The sequence below is a fragment of the Fundulus heteroclitus genome, chromosome 12, assembly GCF_011125445.2.
Source record: "Fundulus heteroclitus isolate FHET01 chromosome 12, MU-UCD_Fhet_4.1, whole genome shotgun sequence".
Lineage (NCBI taxonomy): Eukaryota > Metazoa > Chordata > Actinopteri > Cyprinodontiformes > Fundulidae > Fundulus > Fundulus heteroclitus.
The window spans coordinates 16,349,744-16,377,178 of record NC_046372.1 but is presented as its reverse complement, the minus strand read 5'-3'; the positions used below and the strand labels follow the sequence as shown (position 1 = coordinate 16,377,178).

The window sequence follows — 27,435 nt, the reverse complement described above, 5'->3', positions numbered from 1 at the left end:
CTCTCTGAAAAAGCAAACATGTTGATGAACAACTGCTGTTCCGCTTCTTGTTGTGCAGGTCCTCCTCTGAGACCCTGCAGAAAAACAACAGCAGCAACTCAGGAGTTATTCTGGATATCTCGTCTCTTAAGATGGCAGATGTGGATACAGAGGTGCCTCCTCTTCCACCTCGCTACCGCTTCAGAGACCTGCTGTTGGGGGACCAGACGTTTCAGAATGATGACAGGTAGCAAGAAAAACACATATTTATTGTTCTATAACATGCGGTTGCCTGTCAAGGGATATTTCTAGAGTGGCCTCTATGCATGCGTGAGTTCTATTCTCCTAGGAAAATATATATTAGGGAAGGTCTACTACACTACTTGTGCTTTGCTTTTTTATTTATTGTTTAGCTACATTTTCCATGATGAGTTTTTCTTACAACCCCTCAGAGACAGTGGCGGTACCTCAGTGTTTGGATTTATGTGTAGGTAAATTAAAAAGGTAAACAGAGCCCTAGGAAATTATATTGTAAAATGGTCTTACTCTTGTTCAATGCTTGAGGCTGCATTACATTAAGTATTTGTAAAATGAAAGTTAGAATGTCTAGATTTATTAGACCTTCTTTAATCAATCATTTATTTTTCACATTTTTAAACCCCTTTTGTGCCTGAAAGACAGAAAATGAATCACAAGGAATACTTCATTTATGCAACATGTTCCTGTAAAACAACCAGTCATAAACTGGATAGGCTTTGCTGGGAAAAATTAAAAAAGTCAGACCATGGCTACTTTCAGTATTTTTTTTTTCCTTTTTAATTTTGCTTTCTGTAGAGCAGAAGAAAACATTGTGCTTGTTGGGTATTAAGTGCTACAGCTACTAGCGTGCTGGGGACTCGGGCGTCTCATAAGACTCGGAGGTTCTTCAGTTATTGCTGCGGTTGGGGAGCCAGACCAACAGATGCTGTTTTATGACCCATGACCGGAAGAATAAGCGTCAACCACTGCTGAGTGCTGTAGGACCTCTCCATGGTGCTGAATTGAAGCCTCAGGGATCACTGTTATGGCTTCTTGAGAGAGAAAGGGTGGCGTTCCACTGTGTTATTGCTTTGGTACTTCCACTAAACTGTGAGCAGGTCTACAAGAGGAACATTTAAAAACAAAACGCAGTGGTTGCACCTCAGCTGAAAAGCTAATTTCACCAATGTATTATCTCCAGTACAGATTTGATTCTTTAAGGTACAATCTTTTTTCATCATTTGAACATTTCTGAGTTACACTTTCCCATCTCCTTTATGATCTTGTTGAATCTTGTATCATCTATAAGCTTTAATTCATTTATAGGAAGTAGCTGGTTGGTTACTTTGTGAAGTAAATGTGTCTCTCGTTTATTTGCACAGCTATTTCTGCTAGAAACCCACCAGAGATATTGGGGCCAGTTTCAATATTGACACAGATTTTAGCTCTTATCAATTTCTCCTAACTATAAAACTATGACTATAAATAACACCAATTCTTTGTTTCTACTCACTGAGTAAAATTAACATTTTCGGGAAAAAACAGGCCCTCTAAATGTGACAACAGCACCCCCTGTTGTTTGGTCTGATGGATACTATTAATAAACTCCTAAAAAAGTACAAAACTTAATTTAACTGAAGTTTATCTTTAATATTATAATTATGAAGTTTATATCTAGTGAAAAGTTGACTGCAGGTATGAGTCGTGCTAAAAGCCATTTATATTGTTGTTAATATTATATAATTAAAAAAGTGTGTCAATGTTGAAACATTCTAGCTGTTAGAAACCATTGTTATATATTATAAGGTAACCCATATATATGTTATGAATTTTAAAAGAGCTTCTCGGTAATCTCGGTATTAAAACTGAAAATGATAAAAGTAAAATTTTTGACCCAATTTGTTGGGAGGGGGAAAGGCTGAAGATTTGTCCTTCTTCAAAGGGGGGTCCAAAGCAAGAAGTGTATTTCTGCATCACTGAAGATTTATAAATACAGTAAATGCCTAAATGGTTATAGGACAGAGGTATTCGTCATATCTCATTTACTTCTTTACAACACAGGCTGAAGCTGACTAACTTGTTTTTCCTGCACAAATTTAAACAGATATGTGGCACATGAAAATATATAAACATTTTCTTCTACCATTCAAAAAACACAATTGCTGTGCTCAATGTAATATCTAAAAGAGCTATGATTTGCTATTATTTTAGATTTAGTTAGATTTTTAAAATCATTCATTTATTGTAACTTTCCAGAAACTTTTCTGGGATTCATCATTTATTAATTTCATTAGGTGAATATGTGATCTCCCACGAGAGAGCAGTCAGTGTGACACAACAACAAAGACATTAGTTAACATTTTTAACTTGTCTTTTACATCTTTTATTAGTGATTATTATTATATATTACTAAATTAAGGGGTTAGCATGATTAGCATCAATAACTCTTAACATCAGTCTTTATTGTGCGTAGTCTCTGTCAAGTGGACCATTACCATAAATGCGAGATGCCATGCCACTATGTTTTGAAAAAAACTAAATTTAACTTTCCTAAATGTTACAAGGTTAGGACTTTTCTGTAATACATTCAGCGTCCTGTTATCTGCTGTCATTTAACTTCTTGTTGCGACACCCTGAATAAGTGAAAACTACAGTCGCCTTTCCACAACCTTTTAAATGCCTTTTTTTTTTTTGTTTGACTTCACTTCCCTTATTCTACAAATGGTCTACTTCACTCAGTAACAACTTCCACCATGTTGTTGTGGGAACTTGTGTGTGGTGTTTTTGCTGACCAGAAAAAGATTGACTCATTAGTTTCCGATGGACCATTCACCCTGCCCGTAATCTGTGTGATTATTGCATAAATTTCTCTATAGTTACACATGACAGAAAGCTGACATTATTGCTCAACATCAGGTTTGTTTTGTTTTCTTCTCAACCAAAGTCATGTTGTTGTAAAAAAAAAAAAAAAAAAAAAGGCTTCTACCGTTTGTTTTAGGCTTTTTGAGCTACATATTATATGAATGAAAAATAAATATGATCAGATTTCAGTGCAGTCAGAATATTTCTATATAAATAAACAATTCTGTTTAGCTGCACTGCCGCTCTCATGCCTTTTATTTCTCAGTAGTGTTTGCTCTCAGTGTCTCTGGGGCTTTCTGTAAATTGTTGCCAGTATGGTTTCTATCAGTGTGAGGCCTTTGTCTGCACGTAGCATCAAGAACGGCATAGCATTTGACCACCCCTCCCCCACAAATGGTCTTTTTGCTTTCCCAATAGATACAGTGATTTCTCTGTTGGCAGGTATAGCCTCTCCAGTGGTGCCTGCCAGTTTTCTCTTCAGCGTTGAAATAATGATGATAAATGGCTTGAGCTGAAGATGGATAATTCAACAGTTTTTATCCATAATTGAATAGAAAAAATATGTTATTTTTAACAGACTTTTGAATTTTGCTCTGCAACACACATGGAATTAGAGTAATGTGATTGTTTTGCTCACATAAATGCTTCCTTCAGTTGATTCCAGTTTTTGTTGATCACTTTTTAGCTGCAAAGAGTAATTAGAGCTTGTTGCTGGGCTACCAACGAACAGAGGTGTGTGTGTGTGTGTGTGTGTGTGTGTGTGTGTGTGTGTGTGTGTGTGTGTGTGTGTGTGTGTGTGTGTGTGTGTGTGTGTGTGTGTGTGTGTGTGTGAGCCATACCGTTCTCAGACACTGCCAAGAATTGTGTTACACTGGGGACTTTGTTTTCTCAAATCAATTAACTTTTGAGTTTCACATGCGGTTTGCGATAACTTTAAATGCTGTTAGATGAATGGCCAGTTTCCGAACTTTAAAGTGGAATTTCAAACAGTGCTTGGCAGACATATTTTGTTGATTAATTTTATGCTCATTGAGTGTGATGCTAATTTTCTGTTTATTTAATGTCTCGTGGCTTGTGTAGCATACAAAAAAGGAGAATCGGCAGCCCATCGCTCTAATGGTCTTTGAGTCTGTTTTCTTGTATATTTTTCACACTGAGTGTTGAGTAGGAAGCACGATAGCTTCCAGGTTATCTGGAGCAGTGGTAACTCAGTAAGCACATTATTATCTTAAAGGTAGTTGACAAAATCATCAGGTTACCAATGTCAACTGCAACTGGCATAAAACAGTGCACTTTTTTTAAATTTCACTTTTACATCAACTGGATTTTAGTGTGTCTATGTGCTTTGTAGAATGTGAATTGTAATGCTATAGAGCTAACAGATCAAAGCGGTGTTCTAAGGAAGAAATGAAACATTAACAATTTGAAACCAAAAGATCAATTTTGATTTTCAAAGAGGAAACATTCAGATAAAGTTGGCCCATGGAGATTTTATGTTAACTGGTCTTTGCTTATATCATAATTTCAAAGCTTCCACACTAGACTGCTCAAATCCTGGCAGTTAAAATCTCATGACATCAGTTTGAACATGTTGTGATTTTGATATAAACAGATTGAGGAGCAAAATGGTGTCTCCTCTGTAGAAGTCTTGTCAGTGGCACGTTCTGTGATGCCTCCATTGCCTGTTCCTCTGTCAGTCCCTAGACTCATTAAGAAAGAGCAGTGGACAGCAGCAGCACTGTCATGTTTTGAGACACAGACATTGAACCAGTCGATTTGCATGAGAGGTAAAACCATAGGTTCTCTTTCAGGGAATTTCAAACAGGACATCTTATTATGGGATAAACTGACTGTAGAGCCCTGTTTACAGACAAATTTGCTTTCTAAATGTTTTTTTTATTTAAGCAGTTAGACTTGTCCTCTTGCCCATACGCACTTATGCAATAATGAGCTTGCTTGGTAGTTTGTTTTGTTTTCAATAGTTTTATGTGTCGCTGAGCTTCTAAACAAACAATAAAGAAGTTTGGTTTTTTTTGCTTCTTCTAAAAATAGTAGTTTGATTTTCTATGACATGACATCACACATCTTTTTTTTTTATATTGTCCACACAGATGGGCATATTTTTATTTATTTATTTTTAAATGAGCCTCTGGTCACAATTTAGAAACAGCACTGTGAAAATGTTTAGGCCTGTGTGGAAAATCCCTAAGTTTTGCTAACCATTTTAACAGCAGCAGTGAGTAGTGGAGAGTCCAAAACATTATTGTAATCGGCCTAGTTAATGTAACACAGTCAGCAAACGCATGATCCAGGTCAAGTGTGCATGTTGTTCGATTTTCTTCTCCCTATGTATTCTCCTTTTTTCATGTTCTTTCTTTGCCAGAAAGAGTTCTTGTTAACAACTTATGCTATGCACAGATCAAGAAATACGCCAGCTCTATAAATAATGTAGAGAACTGGCAACATCTGAAGTGACACTGTTTTTTTAAATGGCCTCATACAGAATCAAATATAGGTTGAAAAGAAATGTGGGAACATCTGAAGTTAATATTAAATGGGATAATATTGTCATATCAGTATTATTTCAAAGTTTGGGAGGACAACCTGAAGAAATGTGCTCCTATTACTTGTACTAGGACATTTATCTGCCTTGTCAACTGCGCTGAACAAAGAGCATAACTATATAATAGATATGATTAAATTCTGTATTCATGTGGCATTGTCTAAGATTTTAAATTATTGAGAGCTTTTGTTGTGTTTTTGTATCTTCAAGTGGTAATTCTCACTTGTTTTTGAGAATGAGGTCATAGATTGAAAGACCTGTGTGACGTATACCTGTCACTCATTACCAATCAGAAAAAGAGGAAAATAAATTATTTCTACATCCTAAGATCATACGGAAGCTAACCCTCTTTCATCAGTATTTTTAACCCTTGTCAGAAACCAATGTTTTCAATGTGGTGTTATATCCCAAGCACAAGTAGGGGAAGGATTTTGATCCTACATGGGCTTTAGCAGGGGCAGAGCTAGCCATTTGGGTGCCTTTTGCACCGTTTAACGAGGATGCAATATGCTCTTAATGTCATTCTGCTTTTAAATATAAACACTCAACAAGTTCCTTAAGATTTCAGCTAAATAGTTCTTATTTAGCCAGGCTGTCTGGTGGAGCAGAATCAGTTTCTCAACCCAAACTCAGTGATTTGCTCAGAAGGCAAGGATGTGATAAGAGAAAAGCAGAGGGCATTACGGCAAAAGTTGTAACATGATGGAAAAATATGCTCAAAGCATGGCTGATGGTGAGGGCTTTCATGGGGATTAATAGTGTTTTTTATATTTTATTCTCTTTAACTTGTTTCTATTCATTAACCTAATAGGTTTCTGTTTCGTTATATTTAAGAACTATGTCCAAGTTAAATCGTGTGAGAAAAAACCTAATGTTTGTTTTTTTTCAGTCAGTATTTAATACAGGTGGCACAATAAGATGTAAAAATAAAATTATATGCCTTTTTAAAATTTTGCATATTGTAAGAAAAAAGAAAAGAAAAAAGAAAATAGCCCTTCATGTTATGGAAAGACCCTCTTGATACAAGAGAAAACTAGGGTTTTTAAGAAAATGGCCCCTTATCAATTAATCATTGGACGATCAATAAGATCAATCAACTTTAGATTAACTTATTAATCGATAACTTGCATCTCTATTATCTATCTGTCTGTCGGTCTTTGACTTAACTATTGAGAAAATTAACAACTGATTTTAAGAGGGATTAAACCAAGGAAACAAATAAAGTACAAAGAATGAAACGTAAGAATGGGGAATGTAATAAAGAACTAGGACTCACCCTAAAATTAGCTGTTAGGAAAAATACTTATTTTTATTCTGTTTCCACATGTTCTATTTGTTTGATGCAAACCCCCCAAAACATCAAAAAGACCTGACTTTACAGAGGGAACTGATCCAGATGATCATGACAAATTTTGTTTTCCTGTGAATTATTCATGAGCAGAAATTTATCAAAATCCTCCGTCAGCCATACTTCTACATATTATTTTATATTAACAGACTTTAACACTGCTGTTAAGAGTGAATAGTTTTTACTTTAGGACAGATGTAACAGGCTGTCCATGGGATCATTTCCTATGCCTTGTTGCTTTTGCAGTTAAATTTCCATAATTTTTCATGTTTTTATTTGCTCAAAGAAGTTTAGTCTTGCTTCAGTACTGAATACCTGCATATGAAAAGATGCTTTGCCATGTTATTTTTATCCACAACAGTTAAAAAAAAAAATCCATAGGTTTTATACATCACGTCTGTTTCTCTACCTGTCAGCTGCTACTGAGTGTCACAGTCGCCCACAACTGCCTTCAGGACACCAATTAGGAGAGACAGAACTCAGGACAGGGTGAAGCTGTTTCTCATTTGCTCAATGAATAGTGTCGTCTCAGAAGTGAATACAGTAACTACACGTGAAATGGTGCTTTGCCACAAAAAACTCCAAACTTTTTCTGTTTCTCCACCTGTCAGCTACATAGGGCCATCCAAGGCTCCTCTGAGCTAGTTGGAGAAATGAACAGGTAGGACAGAGATAATCAGTCTCCCTGAATGTTTGAGAAATGGGATTAACAACTGAAACAGCAAACAAAATATGAGTCAAACTAGGGCTGGACGATAATTTAATAACGATATATATCGATTGATAGATGTATATCGATAATAGAAAAAAGGGTCAATAACAAGTTCAATAGAATAAAAGTTTTCCTTCCTTATGCATTCCAGCCATGTAGGTTAATATTACAGTCATTACATCCTCCCAACTTATCACAAACCTAAGACAGGAAGCTCCGTCACCAAGCTCTGCAATCTCCAAAGAGTTCAGAGAGCACAGGCTCTTTTTTAAAAAACTTGTAGTTTTGGTAAAAAGTTGGTTGAATGGGGTACCGCGCACGTGACGTCACCATCTCAAGAGCAACGCCCCTTTTGCCGCTTAGGTAGGGCATACAGGTAGAGAACGCCCGTAGCAACCAGCTATTACAAGCGCAACAGAACCAGCGATATGACCGACTTTGCAGCCATTAAACTTTCCCAAGACGATGTTCCAGGCGCACGGATTACTGGTCGAACTGTCGAAGAACACACCAACGTTAAGCTCAAACGATGGCTTGAGTGTCGAGGGCTTAAAAAGACTGGGTGATGATGATTTCCTGCGCGGCGATCATGGCGGCGTCGGCCGTGTTTTTTTTGGTTTTTTTTTTGTTTGCAATCACCGTCCAGGAATCGGTATATGTTTAATGTTTGTCTCATTTGAAATGTTTTTGAGTAGGCTATCCTGGTAGCAGGGTATCATGTTAGCGCCTGCTACCAGGATAGCCTATATGCTATCATGGTAGCAGGCGCTTCTTTATTAACATGTCGGTCACCAAAATACTCTTACCTTGACTTGATGTCGCTGGAATTGGGTCAGGATGTTCTTCAGTTGGGCCCTTTCCTCCGACAAAATGCTTGCTACATATGTAGGCCGACCGCACCGGTGGACCAAGCGCACACATTTCTCCTTGGCACTCTTGAATTTCGGGAAAGTAATGAACAAAACATCCTTCATATGCGGCCGATCAGCGTACCTCGAGTCGCTGTTGCACGTTCCATAGCAATAATGTTTAAAAACCATGGTCTTAGATTTGGAAAAAGCAGTCGTTTTAACGAGTAAAACCTAGGCTAACGCACGTCTCTTTTAAAGCAAAACAGCGGCGGGTTTCCGGTGTTTGCCCCACTGCGTACCACGTGATGTGACGTCATCGTGACGTTACGTTTCTAAAAATAGCTCGTTCGCGGTACCCCATTCAGTGTTTGAGTGTACTGTATCTAAAAACAGGTCACTAAGAAAAAGCATAAAATGGCCTTGGCTGCACTTAAAATATATGTTTTGAATTTGTTGATAATTATCGATATCGAGTAAAATAATTTCTATTTTATCGATATGCTTTTTTTCTATATTGTCCAGCCCTAAACTACAGCGCAAACAAGGTCCAAAAAGTATGGATGTGTGTTAATCGTGGATGGCAAACAAATGACAACGGTTTTCCATTACTCAGCTCACGACTTTGTTTGATGCCCCCCTGAGCATTTGGTGCCCTACGCATGGTGCGCCTGGGCAGAGCTTCGGCACTGGGCTTTGGTCTACAAATGAAATGACCACATTTTGAGAGCTGTGGTCTCTTTAAATTTAGATTCTTCATCTTCAGTCTGTATCTGTCAGTAAAATTACAGGTTTCTTTTGAGTGCCTGCTCCAAACGCACCAGCTGAAGTCACAGCTTAAGCCTAGTCTAATTAAAGGGGCAGCCAGAAACGGTGAACCAATCTGTAGCAATTAGCTAATCTGCTAGCCAGTTATTTCAAAAAATACATTACACTACATATCAGAACAAACCACTTTTCTGCAGCTGCAGCTACCTTAAAGGTATAGCTTCAAGTACCGGGGGATCACCTTATCTGTTGGTTGTCCCACATGCTGATCATTGCTCACGTAACGCCAATGTGCCTGCCCGTTCCTTGCTAGTTTCCTCTTGCTGGCTGAGCACCTCTAGTGTTTATGTATCCAGTGAGCTCCGGTTTCAGCCATTCGTTGTAGCTCTGCTGCTCTCACTGTATTCTTTGAAAAAGGCCAAGAGTCGCAAGAAGCGATCAGTCTTACAAATTCATGAGAGGAAGAAGAAGGCCTCAGAATAAAGAAATTAGACCGGAGTGGATTTGAGAGATTCTTTCACGTGGTCGCCTTGAGGAGCGGAGGAGCAAATAGGATGATTTTGTGCATGCACAGTTATTCTAAAAGGGACTTGGGCGTTTCTTAACTACATTTCCAGAAAAAATGTCCACTCTACCTTTTAACCAATGTATCTAATCGTATTGATCCTTCAACAGTACTGCCAGGAATAAAATGGATATATACACATGCGCCAGGGCCAAGCACAAAGATCAAGAATGTCTTATTGTCACCACGTGTTACTGTAGTGTATTTATTTTTTAGACAGACACCGGCTCAGGATACACACAAACAATATATACAGGTAGAAATAACAGACATAGATATTTTATATACAGATGAAGTCAGTCAGTTGGCTACACTGGCCAAGCACATTTACTGAGAAGCCTAAGCGTGAAAAATCGTCTTTAGGGTCTGGTAAGACTCATACTAAGTTCTGAAAGTCAGTCCTGGATCAGATGGCAGTGACCCATCCAAAGACAAACTTAGCTTTGTATTTTAAAATGAACAAGAATTATAGTGACAATCACTATTGTTCTTTGTATATGGCAATAAATTGCTTGAATCCTGAAACTGGCTTTACAAAAGGATTGTGAAGTTTAACCCTCTGAAAAGGCTATGACTCAAGATTTTATCCTTTATATTTTCCCCCTAGGTTTTAGCCACTAAGGCCCAATCTGATCCTGTATAGTTTATTCTGAAGAGGGTACAGCAGCAGTGCATGTCCCTGATCGCCAGTGGCAAGCTAAGTTTTTGTGTGCAGGGATAATTAGTGTTGGCAGCAAGGCTCTGGCAGCTACCTGTCCATTGGGACCCCCTCTCCCAAGCAGAGGTGGAGGTGATTTATACTGTATGTGCCCAGGACTATTGTGGTTGCAGGCTAGTCTGTAAAGAGGTCCAATCTAATTGTGCAAGGAAGTGATCCAGACTGTGGCATCATTCACTCAAGGAATGTACCTATAAATTGTGGTGCTATGAGTAAGACACTCTCAAGTTGTATTGCTTTGCTGTGTATGTATTAATGTTTCAGCATTGGCTGGTAGATTTCTGTTTGCATGTATTTATGCTCTATCTTTATCATTAGTTTAGGACTTGTGTTTGGTTCTTTTATCAGACCTTTGTTTAAACCCAGGATGGCTTTTTATTGTTTTGCTTCAAGATAATCATGGCTCTCCCTTTTGATAACTTTATCATCTTCTGGATTTGACCCCAATAAACGTCAATAAAGACTTTGTGATTTATTTCTGTGCTGAAAGTGGTACAAATAAAGAGGAATCAAATCAACAGTCATCTAATAACCAACAAGACATATTTGCCCTTCAGCTATCATTTGCCCCAATCTTCCCCTCCCAAACATCTTAAGAACACCCCAATTATTGGGATGGTTCTTAAAATAATCTTATGAGATATCCCTGACATCTGCTATTTTTTAAGAGTTATCTAGTCTGCTCAGAAGAATGTCTGGACCGCTCCAAACTCAAATCGGGGATATTCAACACGTTGGATTGTCTTGGCCCGATATCCTGTATGTGTGGTATTTCCCGAGGACAAACAACCACAGCACCGGTTGAATGAGACGTGTATCCAGTCAGAAAAGCAAAGTGACAGAAACTCACCTCCATATCATAGTGTAGCAACTGTAAAGACCCTGTCCACACCGTCTCAATTCTTTTAACCAACGGCTTTTCTTTGGCAATAGCTTGTGAACTAATAACAGAAAAAGTATTGCAAATTGTTCTAACTCATCTGCCATGCTTGTTTACTCTGAACTAACCTCAAGAGGTTTTGCAATATTTCCTGTCTGACATGTGAATGTTTCTCAGTGAAATTTGTTTGTGTGTGGTGTGCTCTGCTTTACGTTGACCGGACGCAACACATTGTATGAGCAAACCTGTTTTTTTAAATGTATTTATTTTTTATTCAATTTTATTTATAGACCACCAATTCACAACACATGTCATCTCAAGGCAATTTACAAATTCAAATTCAGTCAAATCATACAGATTGATCAGAAAGTCTCCTTTCTAAGGAAACTCAGCAGATTGCATCAATTCTTGACCAGCAGCATTCACTCCTCCCGAAAGAGCATAGAGCCACAGTGGATATTCGTCTGCATTGTCGATGCAAACAGTGTCTATACTTTGATTGAGCCACTATGCTTTGATATAAACTCTTCCATTGTACCTCTAACTGTATGTTTAGAGACGTCGTCCTGCTGGAAGGCGAGCCTTAAACCCAGTCTTAAGTCTCTTTAACAGGTTTTCTTCAAGGACTCTGTGGTATTTAGTTCCACCATCTTCCTATCAAAGTGTATTAAAGGACCTGTAAGTAATACTAACCCCTTGTGGCTCAAATCAGTACAACAGCTTGCCAATCACAACAATCTAGTATGCTGTTTTTTAAACGGTGTGTTGCTGTTGTGAATTTTTACTTCCACAGGATAGGTACATGATGTTGTATTTTGTTCTATTTATGATCCGCTTCTATTACTGGCTTCCATGTCCGCAGGCTGCTGCTCTTTTTCCAAAATAAAATACCAATTGCTGCGCTCTGTTTTGAGAACCCTGGGAACTCTCATATGATTGGCTCAGGAACCAGGAAGTAAACACGGCTAAACACTGAACCAAAGTAGTTCTGTACCGTACCTCTAGGTTTGAAAGGAGAAAAACTTGACTAAGACATTGTTGATGGAGAGGACTGCTTGTTTATAAGGAATGTTACTTCCATCCAGGGTGACAAATGAGATTTAGATTAAGTTTGCAGTAAATATCTTACTTATAGCTCCTTTGAACTGCCTTCCATGTTCAAGTTATGCACTACTTTGTGGCATATAACATGAAAATCCCTAATAAAATGTCTTGACTTTTGTGGTTGTGACATGACAAATTGGGAAAAGAAATTGGGGCTGCTTGGCACTGTATATGAGGAAATAAAATGTGTAATATACATGAAAAAGCAGAAGGAACATTAACTTTAAACTTAAACTCAAAGTCCATAGCTCTTAAAGTCATAGTAACTTTGTGGATCATTCTTCTACCTGAGCGTGAACCAAAGCTTCTAATAGCATTTCTCGGTAATTTCATTCACACACACTCTCATAACTGTGGAGAAGAGAAGAAACGCAATCTCCTGTGCTGCCCTCAGGAGAAACTGTTTCTTGTTAAATGACATTTCCGCATGTTGGAGAGCTGGAGATTGAATCCCCAACTCTGCGATTAGTGCACAGATGGCTTGAACCACCTGTGCCACAGCAAAGAAGTTACTAATATCAGCTGTATTAAAAAAGGATAAGAACACCTCAAATGCAATACAACTTGAATTGAACTGCAAAATATTTTATCATTGGGAGTCTTAAGAAAAATTGGTAATTTTATAGAACTGATTGCAAATAACTGAGGTTGAGGAGTAAATGGTTGGTTTATCCGTTTTAAAGATCATCCTCCTTTTTATATGGGTAAGTCCTAAAGAAAGGCTCAATCACTTCTCACTGGTGTCTAGTCTAAAGTAAGTTCCTATCATTTCCATTCATCTCTACTTTCATAAATCAAAATGCTGGACTAAGGGATGCAACTCATTTATTGCTGTCTTTATTAGGCTGTTAAATAACTCAGTTTATTTGAGATTTATTATGAACTTGGTATTGTAATGATGATTCTTTGAGACATTGCGGAGACTACCAAGAGACCCCAGGCTTTGATTGAGGTACTATTATAACTCAAGCTTGAGTTGAACAAACAACTCTCTACCTGTTGTTTCTGTCTCATTGAACATAGACTCACATAGACTGTAAAGTGTCTTTCTTTCTATATTGGAAAAGTCACTCATATTGAAATAATATTCCTCAGGCAGGTGTCTGCCCACATCCCTGTCTAAAGATGTTATTCAGTCTGTATGCATACTCTAGTCATTACCTCATTTGCGTCTGGTCAAGTCCTTTTTTCAAGAATGCTGTCTTTCTCCCTCTTGTAAAAAAAAATAGACCCTTCTCTCTTGGGCAACTTTAGAGCAATCTCTAAATTGCTATGTCTTACCAAGATTATTCAGAAGATTGTGGTGATGCAGCTAACTGCTGCTTAAGATGAACTCAGAGAGGAGCCGTCTCTGTTGAATGACTTTTACAGAACCTCGACTGAAATGTATCAAGAATGCTGAGCATCTAATGATGTTTTGGTAAAAAAAAAAAAAAAAAAAAGTGACGGGAAATTGTTCTGTCCTCCTTATTGGGCCTAACAGTTGACCGCCAGATGTTGCTTGACTGCACTATTTGGGCTCTTTTAAGATGATTCATATCACTGCCACGCAGATCATATTAAATTATACATCACTTTCAGGCCTTATGAGGTATCAAAACTGCATGTCTTATATAAGTGCTTAGACTGTGTAAAAAGTTGGATGGCTAAAAAAAAATATTTTTTAACATAAAACTGAACTCCAGAAAACTGTGCTCCAGGAAATCATACAACTCCGATAAAATAAATACTTGGTCCTTTAGCCTCTTATGCTAACTCTTGCATCAGAAACTTTGGGTTAGATTTTGACTCTGGTTTTACCTTATCTGGTTACATTAAATAGCTGGTTCATTAATGCTTTTCTCACTTATAAAAATATGACTAAGTATCACCTCATGAATAGAACTCTCAACTGTTATTCATGCATTATTTTTCTGTCAAGACTGGATTACTGTAACTCATATCTAGACAAAACATTGATCCATTTAACCATCTGCAAGTTGTACAGAACGCCGCGGCCAGATGTCTGACCAAATCACAGAAGTTTTCTCATGTCGCACCGCTACTAATCCAGCTCCACTGGCTCCCACCTCGAAGCTATGCATAAAACAGTAGAATTTCACTTTGCACTACTGTAAGTAAACCATGTGTGAATCAGCACCCTCTGACTGTGAATGAGATTTCTGGTGTGTGTTTTGGCAAAGTTTGTTGATGCTTTACACTTTTACAGTACCATGCCCTGTTGTGCTGCTAGGATCTGTGTGTGTGTCTGTGTGTGTGTGTCTGTGATATCTCCGTCCTGGATTAATCATTAATATAAGCGTTGGATGTCAGAGGGCTGCGATGGCGACTTGACAGTGTGGGGGCTGAAGAGGAACAATCAAGCTGAAGCGATGTGTCTGAGAAGCAATTGGTGTATCAGAGCACGGGTGGGCGTGAGATGGGAGTATTGTCTGTACAGGTGTATGGATTCAAACTGTGGGCACAGTAGTGTGCATGCCTATGGTTGTGTGACTGGCGTGTGGCTCAATGTCTGAGCTTGTTTATGTGAGGTTGCTACTCACAAAGGAAGCAATCGGAAACAGAAATAAGACTCCACATTCAGGTGCATCTAAAAAAAAATTAAATATCGTCTACCTCACCGAGAGGGTTGCCCTCCTTTGTTCTAGCTGGTGTTTACATCCTTAAAAAAAAAGCACCCAGACTCTCTGATCATTGTTCCTGGGGATTTTGACAGCACAAACCTCTCCAATGAACTTCCAAAATCAGATACCGTATCAAGTGCCTCACCGGGGATTATAACACACTAGATCACTTTTACAGAGTTAAAAGAGGCATACCGAGCCATTACCAAGGCTGCTTTGGGACTCTTTGATCGCTCTCTGCTTTATCTCAGCCCACCTTACAGGCAATGACTTAAAACCTCTGAGCCTGTAGTTAGGACTGCTGGGAAGTCGACTGATGTGTCAAAGCAGATGTTACACACCCATTTTTGAATCACAGATTAGCGGGTGTTTTAAACTGCATCCACTGACCTGAATGACTTTACTCACTCTGTGACATTATACTGGACATCAGTTTTGTGATGACGTGTGTGCAGACCAAGACCTTTCAGACATCATAACAATAAACCATGGCTCACTTCACATCTAAGGAAACCATGTGGAGGAATGGAAGAAGAGGCTAGCAACAGTGCGGACTGGGCTTTGCATAAGAAAGCGAGGAACAAGCTTTACAAAGAGATCCACAAAAGGTTTAAAAAAACAACAACTGTGCTTGACTTGTTGTAGTTGATTTACCATGTCCTGGATGACTGAGAATTTTCACCAGCGTCTCGCCAAGGGGAACAAGTCAGTTAAGAGAAGCTGCAGCAAGAAGCTAAAAAGCAACTTTTCAACTGATGAACCGATTAGAGTTTGGGATGTTTTGAGAAACACCACAGCTTTCAGAAGCCCACCCCCCAGCAACAATAAACCTAGTAAGTTAATTCAATATAAAATGTAAAATTTAATCTTATTTTGGCCTTATGTTAGAAACAGGACAGTGTAGTCCAACTACTCTGTCCTCCCGACAGAGACGGATGTACGTGAAGGCACGGAGTGATATCACAGCCCTGGGAAGAATATTTAATGTGCCTTATATGTGGGCAAAGATGCACATAGACACGTTAATTCACTGTGCGCCTTATAATCTGGTGCTCCTTATGGTCCAAAAAATACAGTAGATCTTTAGAGAGTATGATCTGGGCTGACTTCACTCCTTCAATCCATCCAGGACTTGTACATGTGTAAGGTCAGAAAGAAGCGAGCTAACTGTGACTTGTAGCAAAGGTGACTTTTACCTTCAGGTTGGCATTATAGAGTGCTTTTCCAAAAAACAAAAAAACAGCCATCACAGAGACAGTTTCTTCCCCCAGGCAGAGTACCCAGATTGATGACATGCTTCTTTGCTCCAATCCAACCATGTCTTATTCTGTTGTGGAAAAGACGAAGACATTCACATTTACAGGAAAAACTGTTCTATTTACCGTTTGTATATTTCACCTAAAATGTCATTATTGGGAGCAAAGTGGAACTGAAGTCAAATTTCTTGTTGCATGAAGCAACTTGGGGATTAAAACGGGTTCTGATTATTTCTGTAGTCTTCTCAAAATCTCATTATATAGCTTCATTACACATGGAATGATTTGTGCATTTACTTCTGTTAATTTTGATGACTGTGGCTTACAGCTAATGAAAACCAAACACTATGTTTCTCAGAGATGTAGAATATTACAAAACAGAATCTTAAAAGAGATTTTAAAACAGAAGTATTGCTCTGCTGTAAAATATGTCTGTGCACCGTACAGTATAGGCATTTAATGATTGTCTACATGGATTACTACATCAATGCAGTGTCATATAAAGACAATCAGCCTGTGGCAAAGCTAAGGTGTTAAGAAAGCTACCCTTTTTGCTTCCACTCAATTTTCCATTAATGTACTGGGATACAGCACTCTAGACAGCCATCTTATTTTGCAATGATCCTTGGTGACATACTTTACTTCTAGGGGGCATCACTGACTGCATGCTGGATAACTTTGAAGCTCACAGTCTTCCCCCGCGGATTTTTTAGCTCATAATATGGCCATAACATTTTTGCATGAAACATTTTATTTTATGGCATTTTCTGAGAAACTGAATTTCAGGATTCATTCATTACCTATAAGCTATAATGACCTGGGTTGGCAGAAATAAATGCTTGAAAGATTTGCGTAATGGATCTCTTTATTAGTTTCACTTTTTTAATTGAATTACTTTGATACTTGAACATTTCATAGACCTGTTATTTTTAGATGCACATGTATTTGCATACATTTATACAAAGCATCTATCCCCTGCGTATCTATTATAAGGTTTTCTCATCAAGGCAGGGTGCTGGTTGAAGTGATGTAAACAGAGTGAGCACTTTTAATTGGTCACTTAATCAACTCCTAATAGCATCTTGAGTGTCAAAAACTGGCACTTGAAAGGAAGACAAAACTCTAATGCAGTAGCTGACGACAAGCAATGGCTGCTCTCAAACATTGATCTGTCTCAAGGTGTCTTGGAAGCAAGAGGAAGCAAAATATATGTGATCTAAATTAGATGTTTTTGAAGCCACCCAGTTCTAATGACGCCATAAATCAAAAATGACATGTTAGATTAAAGAGAGGGCTGGTCGGCTCAGTCAGATGCTGTTATCCAGAGTCGTAAATACAAATAAAATGTACTTAGACAATTGTCATGCACTGATGGCAGCAGCTGTTTTGTTTGCACCAATTCTGTAGCACAGGGTACTCCAGGGATTCGATGCCTGCATGATTTCAATCTCTGTGCTTGTGAGGCTGGTAAGAGATGAGGACCAGTTTAAACCCAAAACATCCATCAGAAGGCTTTGGTTATGCCAATTACAAATAATAGCAAGAAGGCAGGCAGGGAAACAGATATACTGGATACAGAAATAAGAAATAAACAACATCATGTTTTGTGAGATTTGAGAAACTGATTTCTTGCGGGCTATGCTCACTTGTAATCCATCTTGATCAAACACTGGACGTTCCTAGTTGATTATTTTTGCTTTCTACCACATTACTAATTCTTTATTAGCTTATATGAGCTACTTATATTGAAATGCAATTTCTGAATGTTATTTGAAAGATTTTGTATATTTCCTGGTTACTTTCTTGTTTCTGCTGAGATACTAGAGCTTGCAGTTCAGACCATAGGTGGTATTAGTCATCATCATCAGCACAGAGTGGGTGGGCGACACTTAAAGTCCTCGAGACTTGTTCTCATCAGCAGCCTAATGGCTGTGTCTTAAACATGTTGTTAGTGCAAGGGTTGTTGTTGTGACTGCAATGGAGCAGAAGTCACAAACATGTCCATATTATGTTTGTTTTTTTTAGATTATGCTTGGAATTACGTAAGGATTTATTCAGTCTGTTGCTGCGAACATTAGTGATCGGTTCGACAATGATCTAAGGCATTTTGTTACTGACAAGTTTATGAAAATCTCAATTTCTGCTCTGATTTATGTCTCCCAAAGGGCTTTCAGTGGTCTACGCACGAAATCATCTGAACATTACAGTGGCTCAGGGCACTGTCCCAGAGGAATAACACACATGGGAAGGATAATTAAAGGTAGAACACAAAAGGAGAATCATCGGGGAGAGGCTCTGAGGAAAAAAAGAAAAATCTAAATTTATGTACCCTATAAAATTAGCTTCTCTTCTGGGCTATTACATCACTTTGGCTGGAAATCTCTGATGCACTTAACATTTAACTCCTGTGCTTTGTCTTGCCAACATAATTAACATCAGCTGAGTGGTTTTGTCTGAATTTAAATGGACGTAATGATAACTTAATAGGGTATTGGGTTTTTTTTGTGAAACATACACTACTGGATACTAGCTCTAAGAAAGTCACGAAGTTATAAAAGGGATAGTTTTATAAAGCCAATTTACAAAAAGGTGTTATAAACAATTCCACAAATTGGAATAATTTTCTTGCTTACAAACTAAAATTAGCAAAAACTCCTCATTGTCTTCTTTTTGCTGTTTTTAAGTAATTTTCAAACAGTCTATGCTCACTTGCCTGTTTTTTCTTTTCTTTTTTATGGCCAAAGCAATTACGAAAATGTGTCATAATCACTGTCGCATTCTGCTTTGCTGATTGCGGATTTGCAGTATTACTTTGGAAAAAAGCCCAGCGGCCGCCTTTTATACTTATAGCTCAGCTGCCTGTCAGTCATCGGATATGTTTTTCACCTTTCACACAAAAACACAGTTGCAATTTAATATCTGTAGCATTTTTTTCCACAATCTTTTTAATGCAATTCTTGACTTTACTGATTTACAAATATGCGCCCTTTTTAAGCACAACGTTATTAACGTTGGTTGGACTCATGCAAGCTGTCTTGATAACATTTTAATTAAGTTCATGCTTGCTAGAAATGATGCACTATACATTCACGGTATCTAAATGTGCCCCCTTCAGATACACTCCATAGAAGGCAAATTGCAAAACACCCAGAGCTTATTCCTTGTTTTGTTTTTGCGCCCTTAGTACATGCTAGCAACAATAAGCCTAGTGGGTTAATTCTATATAAAAGTTACATTTATTTCCACGTCTCAAGAGCCAGCTTCTGCAGCCGAGCATCAGAACGCCAAGGTCCCCTCCCTCGACTGCCACCCATTTTGCAGCGCACCCGACCCCTTTGGCCCCTCCATTATTTTAATGTGTGACCGCTTGTTTGTTCAGAAGCTTCTTTGTTGTGATATTTTCTATCTACTGCATGTTTATTTGGCCTACAAATACCTCAGCAGGCTCAGTAAACAGTAGATATTGTCACTGCAACCACTTTGCATTGTTCCACCTCCTATTCAATATCTACATGCTCCCTCTAGCTCAGATAATAAAAATCAACAACAGAAGTTACCATAACTATGCAAATGACACACAGCTCTACATCACCATGTCACCAGGTGACTATGAACCCATTCAAACACTGAGTAAATGCTTAGAATAAATTAATGCATGGGTGTGCCAAAATGTTCTTCAATTGAATAAATACAAAACTGAAGTAGCATTTTTTGGCCCAGCAGGGGGGCAATTAAGAGTTAGCACACAGCTTCAGCTGCTTCAGCTAGTAACAACTGATCAGGCCTAAAATCTGGGTGTAGTGATGGACTCAGACCTGAACTTTCAGAGGTATCTAAAGACAGTTACAAAGTCTGCTTTCTTTCACCTAAATAACTTTTCCAGGATTAAAGTACTGATGTCTCAGCAGGATCTTGAAAAACTAATCCATGTGTTTATCTTTAGTAGAATTGATTACTGTAACGGTGTTTTCACAGGTCTGCCGAAAAAGTCAATCAGACAGCGGCAGCTGATCCAGAACGCTTCTGCCCGCGTCCTCACTAAGACTAAGAAAGTAGAGCACATAACCCAGTTCTAAAGTCCTTCCATGGCTCCCTGTATCTCAGAGAATAGACTTTAAAATCCTTCTGTTAGTCTATAAATCCTTAAATGGCTTAGCACCTAAATACATCACAGACTTGTTATCAGTGTATACGCCCTCCAGACCACTAAGGTCGTCTGGCTCCAGCCTGCTCTGCATACCTAGAACCAGAACCAAACATGAAGAAGCAGCATTTAGTTTTTATGCTCCACTTATCTGGAACAACCCCCCCCCCCCCCCCAGAGGACTGTAAAAGTGCTGAAAGCCTGAGTTAGTTTAAAACAATGTTGAAACCTATTTGTTTAGAGTTTCCCTAAAATTTAGGCGTGACAGTAGTGCAGGAGCTAGGAAGCTTGTAGCCGGTTTGAGCCCCTACTCCAAACACCTCAGTCATTGTCTCCCTGGACGAGACACCTCACCCACTTTGCCTGCTGGTGGTGGTCAAAGGGCCCAGTATGGTAGCCTCACTTCTGTCAGCAAGTTATTATAACTTGGGTAATTCTTTGGCTGACTACTTTTTATTTCTACTTGAGCTAAAATAAATAAAGTAACGCTACTCTTACTTGAGTGCTATTTATGGCCACTCTGTCAACTGCTCATTAAACGCTGGTATAATCACAACAATATCTAAGCTAAATGTTGGGCATGTTTTTTTGTAAGCTTCTGGATGTTTTGGCCTGCAACATACTGAGTAAATAGATCAGATTACAGCTGCATCTCAATATTGAGCATTATTGATTTGTTTCAGCTCAGTATGTCCCCTGTTGCTCCTCCTGTCTAAGCGAGACCAGATATAGAGTGCTGGAGGAAGGTGGGTAGAGAGACAGTTTTTACAAGCTTCTTTCAATCATTATGAATTAAGTATTCATAGTTAGGTTTACTTTGATTTCTTCAGGAATATAAGAAGAGCTTTGCTGAAACAATTTCTACATATGTCCTTTCTAAGACGTTCCTCATAAACGTTGCATTTCCTAGAAATGTCTTTATCCAAGAAAAAAGATAGCCCATAATTTAAGTATCTATGTCAGCCAAGTGTGTAGCGATATCAAATAGTCACTGACTTAAAATCTCAGAGAGGGAGGTGTTTGGTTTGTTAATCTGATCCATTTTCAAACTTCCTCATTAGATGGTGCTGTTACAGTGATTTATTTTTTAGGCAACCAGGTAATCGGCTTAACTGTGATTTAAATTTAAAACCGTAAAATTCAACTTTATTTGTTTAACTTTTTCTGACCACATGGGTAACTCAAATGGCTAAATAGGCACATATATCACATCACAAGACAAATAGATGTATTCAGAAAGGGTCACAAGCTCATAAAGAGTAAGATTGTTTTGAAAACAGAAAACCATTAACATTTGATATAAAACTTCAAATAATTAACATAAGTGAATACAAATATTAAAGTCTTTAAAACAACACAAAATTTACCGTAGAGGCACATCTATAAAATATGCTCTATGTAAATGGGTATGAGGCATGGAGTCTGTTGACTGTATAGACAAATTGATGACTATTTATCCCTGAAGGGAAATTAGGTTGTCATAGCAGTCGGGGATATTTGAATATCATAAACAAACAATAGAACAAAATACTGATGTAAAAAAATATAAAAACTCAAAGTGGTACCTACAAGGACTCTTTACGCCCACAAGTGCATGATGAAAGAGTCTGGATGTTCTTCCAACTTCGTGAAGTAACAAATGGACCGGCATATTTAATATAAGTTCATTTTTGCTCTTTGTATTATTTCTTGGACCAAGATTGCAACATGATCAGATCTACACCAGACAATGAGTAGTTTACTACCTATAAAACACCTACCAATAATTAAATTATCCAGCGCATCCGTTTGGCCCTGTGCTACTGTCCCAGTAAGGCTTTGCTAAAGTCTGGCCCAAATCAGAAAAAAGAAACACTGGGAACACCGAAAAGCTCAGGAAGACGGGGACAGCAAGTTGCCACCTAAAATTCCAGGGGTGTTTGATGAGATTGTATTACTTTTATGAAATATGAAAGACTTTCTAATACATTTTTTATAAAGGTTCTTGATGTGCTAAATGAATAGAAGATATCTTACTTATATTCTTGGAGACTAACCCTTCTGCTTTTGTGTGAATAGTGAAAAGATCGACGCAAGAGAAAAAGGAAACTCTTTAGAAACATTTATTTTTACTGGATATAATGTTCAGAAAGAAATGTGAAGGTTTCTAAGATGTGACAATATTTCATCAGTGAAAAATCTTCAACGGTCATTTCTTTCCTGTCTAAAGCCAAATGTTAACATACAGAGAAAGAAAAATCTAAATGGTTAAAGGCTGCCAAATATACTTCTACATACCTCGAGGGCCCTTTGATGTAAAGTTGATGTGATGAGGAGTTGTTAATCTTTAGGCTGGGTTCCAGTTAGTGAGAGAGGGTTTGTAAGTGTGAATGAGTTATGTTTTTACACATCTGTGGGTCTTGTACTAACCTCCAGGTGACTGGTTTTATTTTCAAATGTCTAATAACACAGAAGATATTTTGGTGATACGTTGTTGCTGTCAGTATGCTGTGTTTATAGTTCTTTATGCAAATGACTGCAATAGTGCATATTTTTGTCAAAGGATCTGGCTATGGGAAGTTTATTGTGTTTGAATGTGTTGAATGTAGCCTGTTTGTCTTTAATGGGGCTTAGAAAATGCGTTTCAATGGTTTCAGGGGAAATCGTTCTGCAATTTATGCGAGGTAGAGGCAAGACCGAGTATTTCTTGGGCCAAGCAGCCAAAAGAAAATCTCAGTCTGATATATTCCGGGCATGAAAAAGATCTGACAAAGGAATCTACTCTACTCACAGACGTTTTACACAGAAAATAGATTTTTCTTTTAAAATATGAAGCAGCAACTGGCTATAGCATTGTCATCTAACTAAAGTGAACATTTCCTCGGCCATTCATGCTTAAAGATAACTCGAGGTTACAGCCAACAAATGGCTAGTTTAGCCTGTTTGCCCAAATTTAGCCACAGGCAAAAATGAGGAAAGGAAAAACAACTGCATGTGGAGCTAGGAAGTGTGCGTATGCGTAAGCCTGCCAGTGTCATTGGCTAGACTTGCTCTTCCTCCTGTGTGCAACACTGTGCTCAGGCAGACAGCTCGCCCACAGCAGCACCAGCTCACCGCCCTAATATGTTTTGACAGAGGAAGCATTACCACAACTCTCATTGCCCTTCTGCAGTATGAAGCAGGAGCTTAGGCGTGTCCAGTGGTTGCTGAGGGCTGATGGGATCACCAGCTACTCAATCATCTGCAACCATTAGTGCTCTTATTGAGAAAATATAAGGCTCACCAGTTTGAGACAAAAACGAGGCGACCTCTTTTTTCCCTTTTAGTTATATGTAACTATATGTCTGCTCATATTTTACAGTTAATGGCGACTACTATAATGTATTTAAATCAGTTATTTGCTGCATTTCATACTCCATGGTACACTTAATAGAGTCAGACCTCAGGCGGCTGTGAGACGTCATAGCTGCCTCAAACTTCTCTTTTTATTTTTCCACTAACTATCAGAGTATAGTTCAGTTACTCTGCCGAGCATTTCAGAGATTATTTGTTCCTCAGCTATGACCGATACGCTATTATGCACCACCACGTTCTGTCAATATCTGTCACATCCCTGCATTTAAGATCTCTGTCTGGATTTACGTTGAGCACGATATAATGTATGTGTAGGAATCGAGCGTGGGCCTGAGAAAGCCGGTTTGATTTTTCATGCAGGCATTAACCATCCCTGGTATGTGCATTCAATTGGCTTTTGTCTGCTTATTCTCTGTTTCATCAGAGCGTTCATTTTGTAAATTGGGGTGTAAATTTTTGCTGCGCCTGATGAGGAAGAAAAAATATGAGGAGCTTGTTCGGGTACAGTGCATCAGTTTAATCTCAGAGGAAAGAAAACCTAGCACTATACTGCCATCTGTCATCAGCGGAGCAACACATGAAAACCGTGACTGTTTAATTTTTTTTCCTCTTGTAGTTCTGGTAGATCAGCGACACATCATTTGTAGTTCTCAATTTGGCCACACAGTGTCCCTGTGCTCTAATCAGCTACTCTGTTCTAATTTTGCCTTGATCCCACACCTTCCTCATTTTATATTGATGTCCATTCTTTATTTATTGTCTACTGTTTGAATTGCTTTCTGTTGTGAGCTTAGCTCTTAAAGTTTAATACTATAAATCCTTGTAAGAAAATTATACTTTTAATGATCAAACTGCTCATTGGATGCTTTTTTTTTTTTTAAATCTACTCTTTAATTTAAGTACATTTTTCAATATGGAAATATCCAAAGTGACTGTTTTTGCTAAATCACAATTAGCAAAAGTATTGGCACATTGGCACATCTGTTGTCTCACCCTGTTTTCCCTTGAAGGCAGCAAAATCCTGAATTAGTACAGGTTGGGGATCCATCCCTGATAATTCCTCTTTGCACAGTCTAGAGAGGAGCAGGGTCTTCTTTTTTGCCCTTTCTACTCCTCTACTCACCCCATAGTTGTTTTCTTTTTTTTTTTTTTTTTTTTTGTAGGATTCAGGTATTAGGACTAAGGTGGTAATGGAAAAAGTTTTGTTTTGTGTTTGTTTAACCATTTATGTATTGATTTGAGGTCTTTGATCATTATCTTGCCGACTGAGTGACACAATGACGACCCATTTTCATTTGACAAATATGGTCCACAAGATTTTAATTTCAAATCTTCTGGTATTTGAAAACAATGCTCCCAGGGTCCTTATAGGGGAAACAGGCACACAGAATCACATCACATGCTTGTTTAGGAAGAGGTGATGTTGCATAGCACAGCAGTTGTGTTCAAACCCTTTTTTTCCCATATGGGCCAAAATGGTCCACTCACAGGTACCCAAAAGGATATTAAAAAAATAATTAAAATCATAAAAAGTTTCATGAAGCTTTTATGCCTGCTCAACAAGAAACTAAGCATGCAAAATTTTAATTTAACTAATTTTTTTTTTTTTTTTTTTTTTGTAGGAAAGGGATGTGTAACTCATTGCAGGTCCAAAACTTAGAAAGGTTTGTTTTATTAAAAGAAAGGCATCCAGTTTGCTAATTTTTTTTGTGATTAAAAAAACACTGTTCTCAACGGTAAGTCCAGTATTTTGATGAATTATTCGTTGACGGCACTCGCTATATAGCCAAGTTTAATAAATGAAAAATGCATGTGGTCCAGTGTATGATACAATTAAAGACAATCCAACAAATGTGGTTGTTAAAAGACAAATGAAGTTTAGATGAAAGTTCAAGCTGGAAGTCTCACCCCTGGCGCACCTGCGGCTCCACTGATCACCTGGTCATGCGTCTGCGCATCAACCAATCTGCGTCAAGTCCTTATCCTATCATCCCACAAGACTTTGCTTATAAGGCGCTCCTTCCACGGCGTCTCCTGCTCTTCAGCTGAGATTCGTCCCACCTCCACCCAATTTCCTCCTTCGCACTCTCAGGCTTCACCGGACTCCTTCCCTCCTCTGGCGTCCACACCAGTGTCCAGACCCCGGGGGGACTTCACTAATCCTAATCCTAAAATGTACATCCACACTCATCGACATTCGCAGCTTTCATGTCTTCTGCCAGGGTCCGAGCATGAAGAACTTTTCTTATTTATGTAAATCTCTCTAATTGCCTCTTTTTTAATGTATGACTCTCTCCAGATTGAACTACCTAATTTTCCACTGTAAAAATTTGTCATAAATTATTTTTGCTCTAATTAAAAATAAAGTTTCTCCACCTGCATCAACTGCCTGTGCTGTCTGGCCAAATTTGTATCATTCTTTAATTGCAGTTGGAGACCACAGAAAATCTGTCTCAAGGGGCCACACATTTAACGCCCCCGGCTGTAAACTGACTTGCTCTAAAAGGCTGGATTACCAAGATAGCAAACAGTTTTACAAATTGGTATAATAGACTGAACTTGACTGCATTATTTTACGTAGGCTCAAATTGCAATGTTTATGGTTGCATTTTAATCTCTGTATAATTTTACTAAGACAAATACACAAGAAATTCAATCAAATCAATCGGGTTGCCTTGAAAGTGCATAAAGACAATATTTTGTAGTGAATTGGTACAATATAATTTTAAATTAAAAAAGAATTAAATGTGACATATCCTCAGTCATACACAATAGTGGGGAATAAGGTAATATTCCTTTATATTGAACCTTTGTGTCACACCAGCTCCACCTGGAGTGTTTGTTGACTAAAAGCTCAATCTTGGCTTCATCTGATCAAACAACACTGTTTCAGACAAATACCCAGCAGAGTTAAGCAAACTTAACATTTTTCTGTTTGTTATGCCATGATAGAGAGGCCTTTTTCTGGCATCGCTCCGAAACAACTGCTTGGCTTGTGTATTGTTTAATTGTTTCTTTGGAGACCCTAAAATGCCACTCATTGCTGCAGTTTTCTAACAGTGATGTTGGGACTTTTTTTTTTTTTTTACCTTTGTTACCAGAACAGTTTGTGTGGAGACCAAAGGCATGTGATTCCTTGTTCAGCCTTATGATGTGTGGATAAATTAAATGGGCCTCTGTGTAACTTATCTTATATAGTGCTGACCACCCAAAACCCTCTTATACTAGAACATCATTCATCCAACTGCACAGAGACACAGATTTATAGGTGGTCAACTTATAGTGAAGTGCCTCGCTCTAAACCACATTGGCAAGTGGCAAACAGAGGGATGAGAAATCAAACCAGCAATACGGCAATCGCAAGGCAACTACTTCTCTTATCGAATCATGCACATCTATGCCATGTATTCATGTTTACTCTTGATTTTGGAAGCACATTTTTACACAAAACATTGTGCTGAAAGATCATAGCTGCATTACTTTGCAACAATACAAATAAGAATATTATGTAAATGTTCATTTATCGGAATAGCTTTTACTAGAATAATTAGGCTTTTTTTTCCAGTCTAGACTTTGTTTTTCTACAAAGTAACCTCATATGGCTTAAGCAACAGCATGGTGTATAACATATGCAGACTGTGATTTGTTTTTTCACTTTGTGACGGTAGCAAATCTTTCCAACCCTACAACTAATCTTTACTTTTCTTAGCATT

At 38.2% G+C, this 27,435-nt stretch overlaps 1 protein-coding gene across 19 annotated transcripts in view; it reads left to right on the top strand.

The window, feature by feature from the left end:
• Positions 1–27,435, top strand: part of si:dkey-21e5.1 (potassium channel subfamily T member 1) — a 136,494-nt gene that overhangs the window by 8,367 nt on the left and 100,692 nt on the right. For all 19 annotated transcript variants that reach the window (XM_036144071.1, XM_036144081.1, XM_036144080.1 and 16 more), the window contains exon 3: positions 59–226. In XM_036144071.1, the coding sequence (XP_035999964.1) occupies positions 59–226 (168 nt within the window). The remainder of the gene's footprint in view (positions 1–58; positions 227–27,435) is intronic.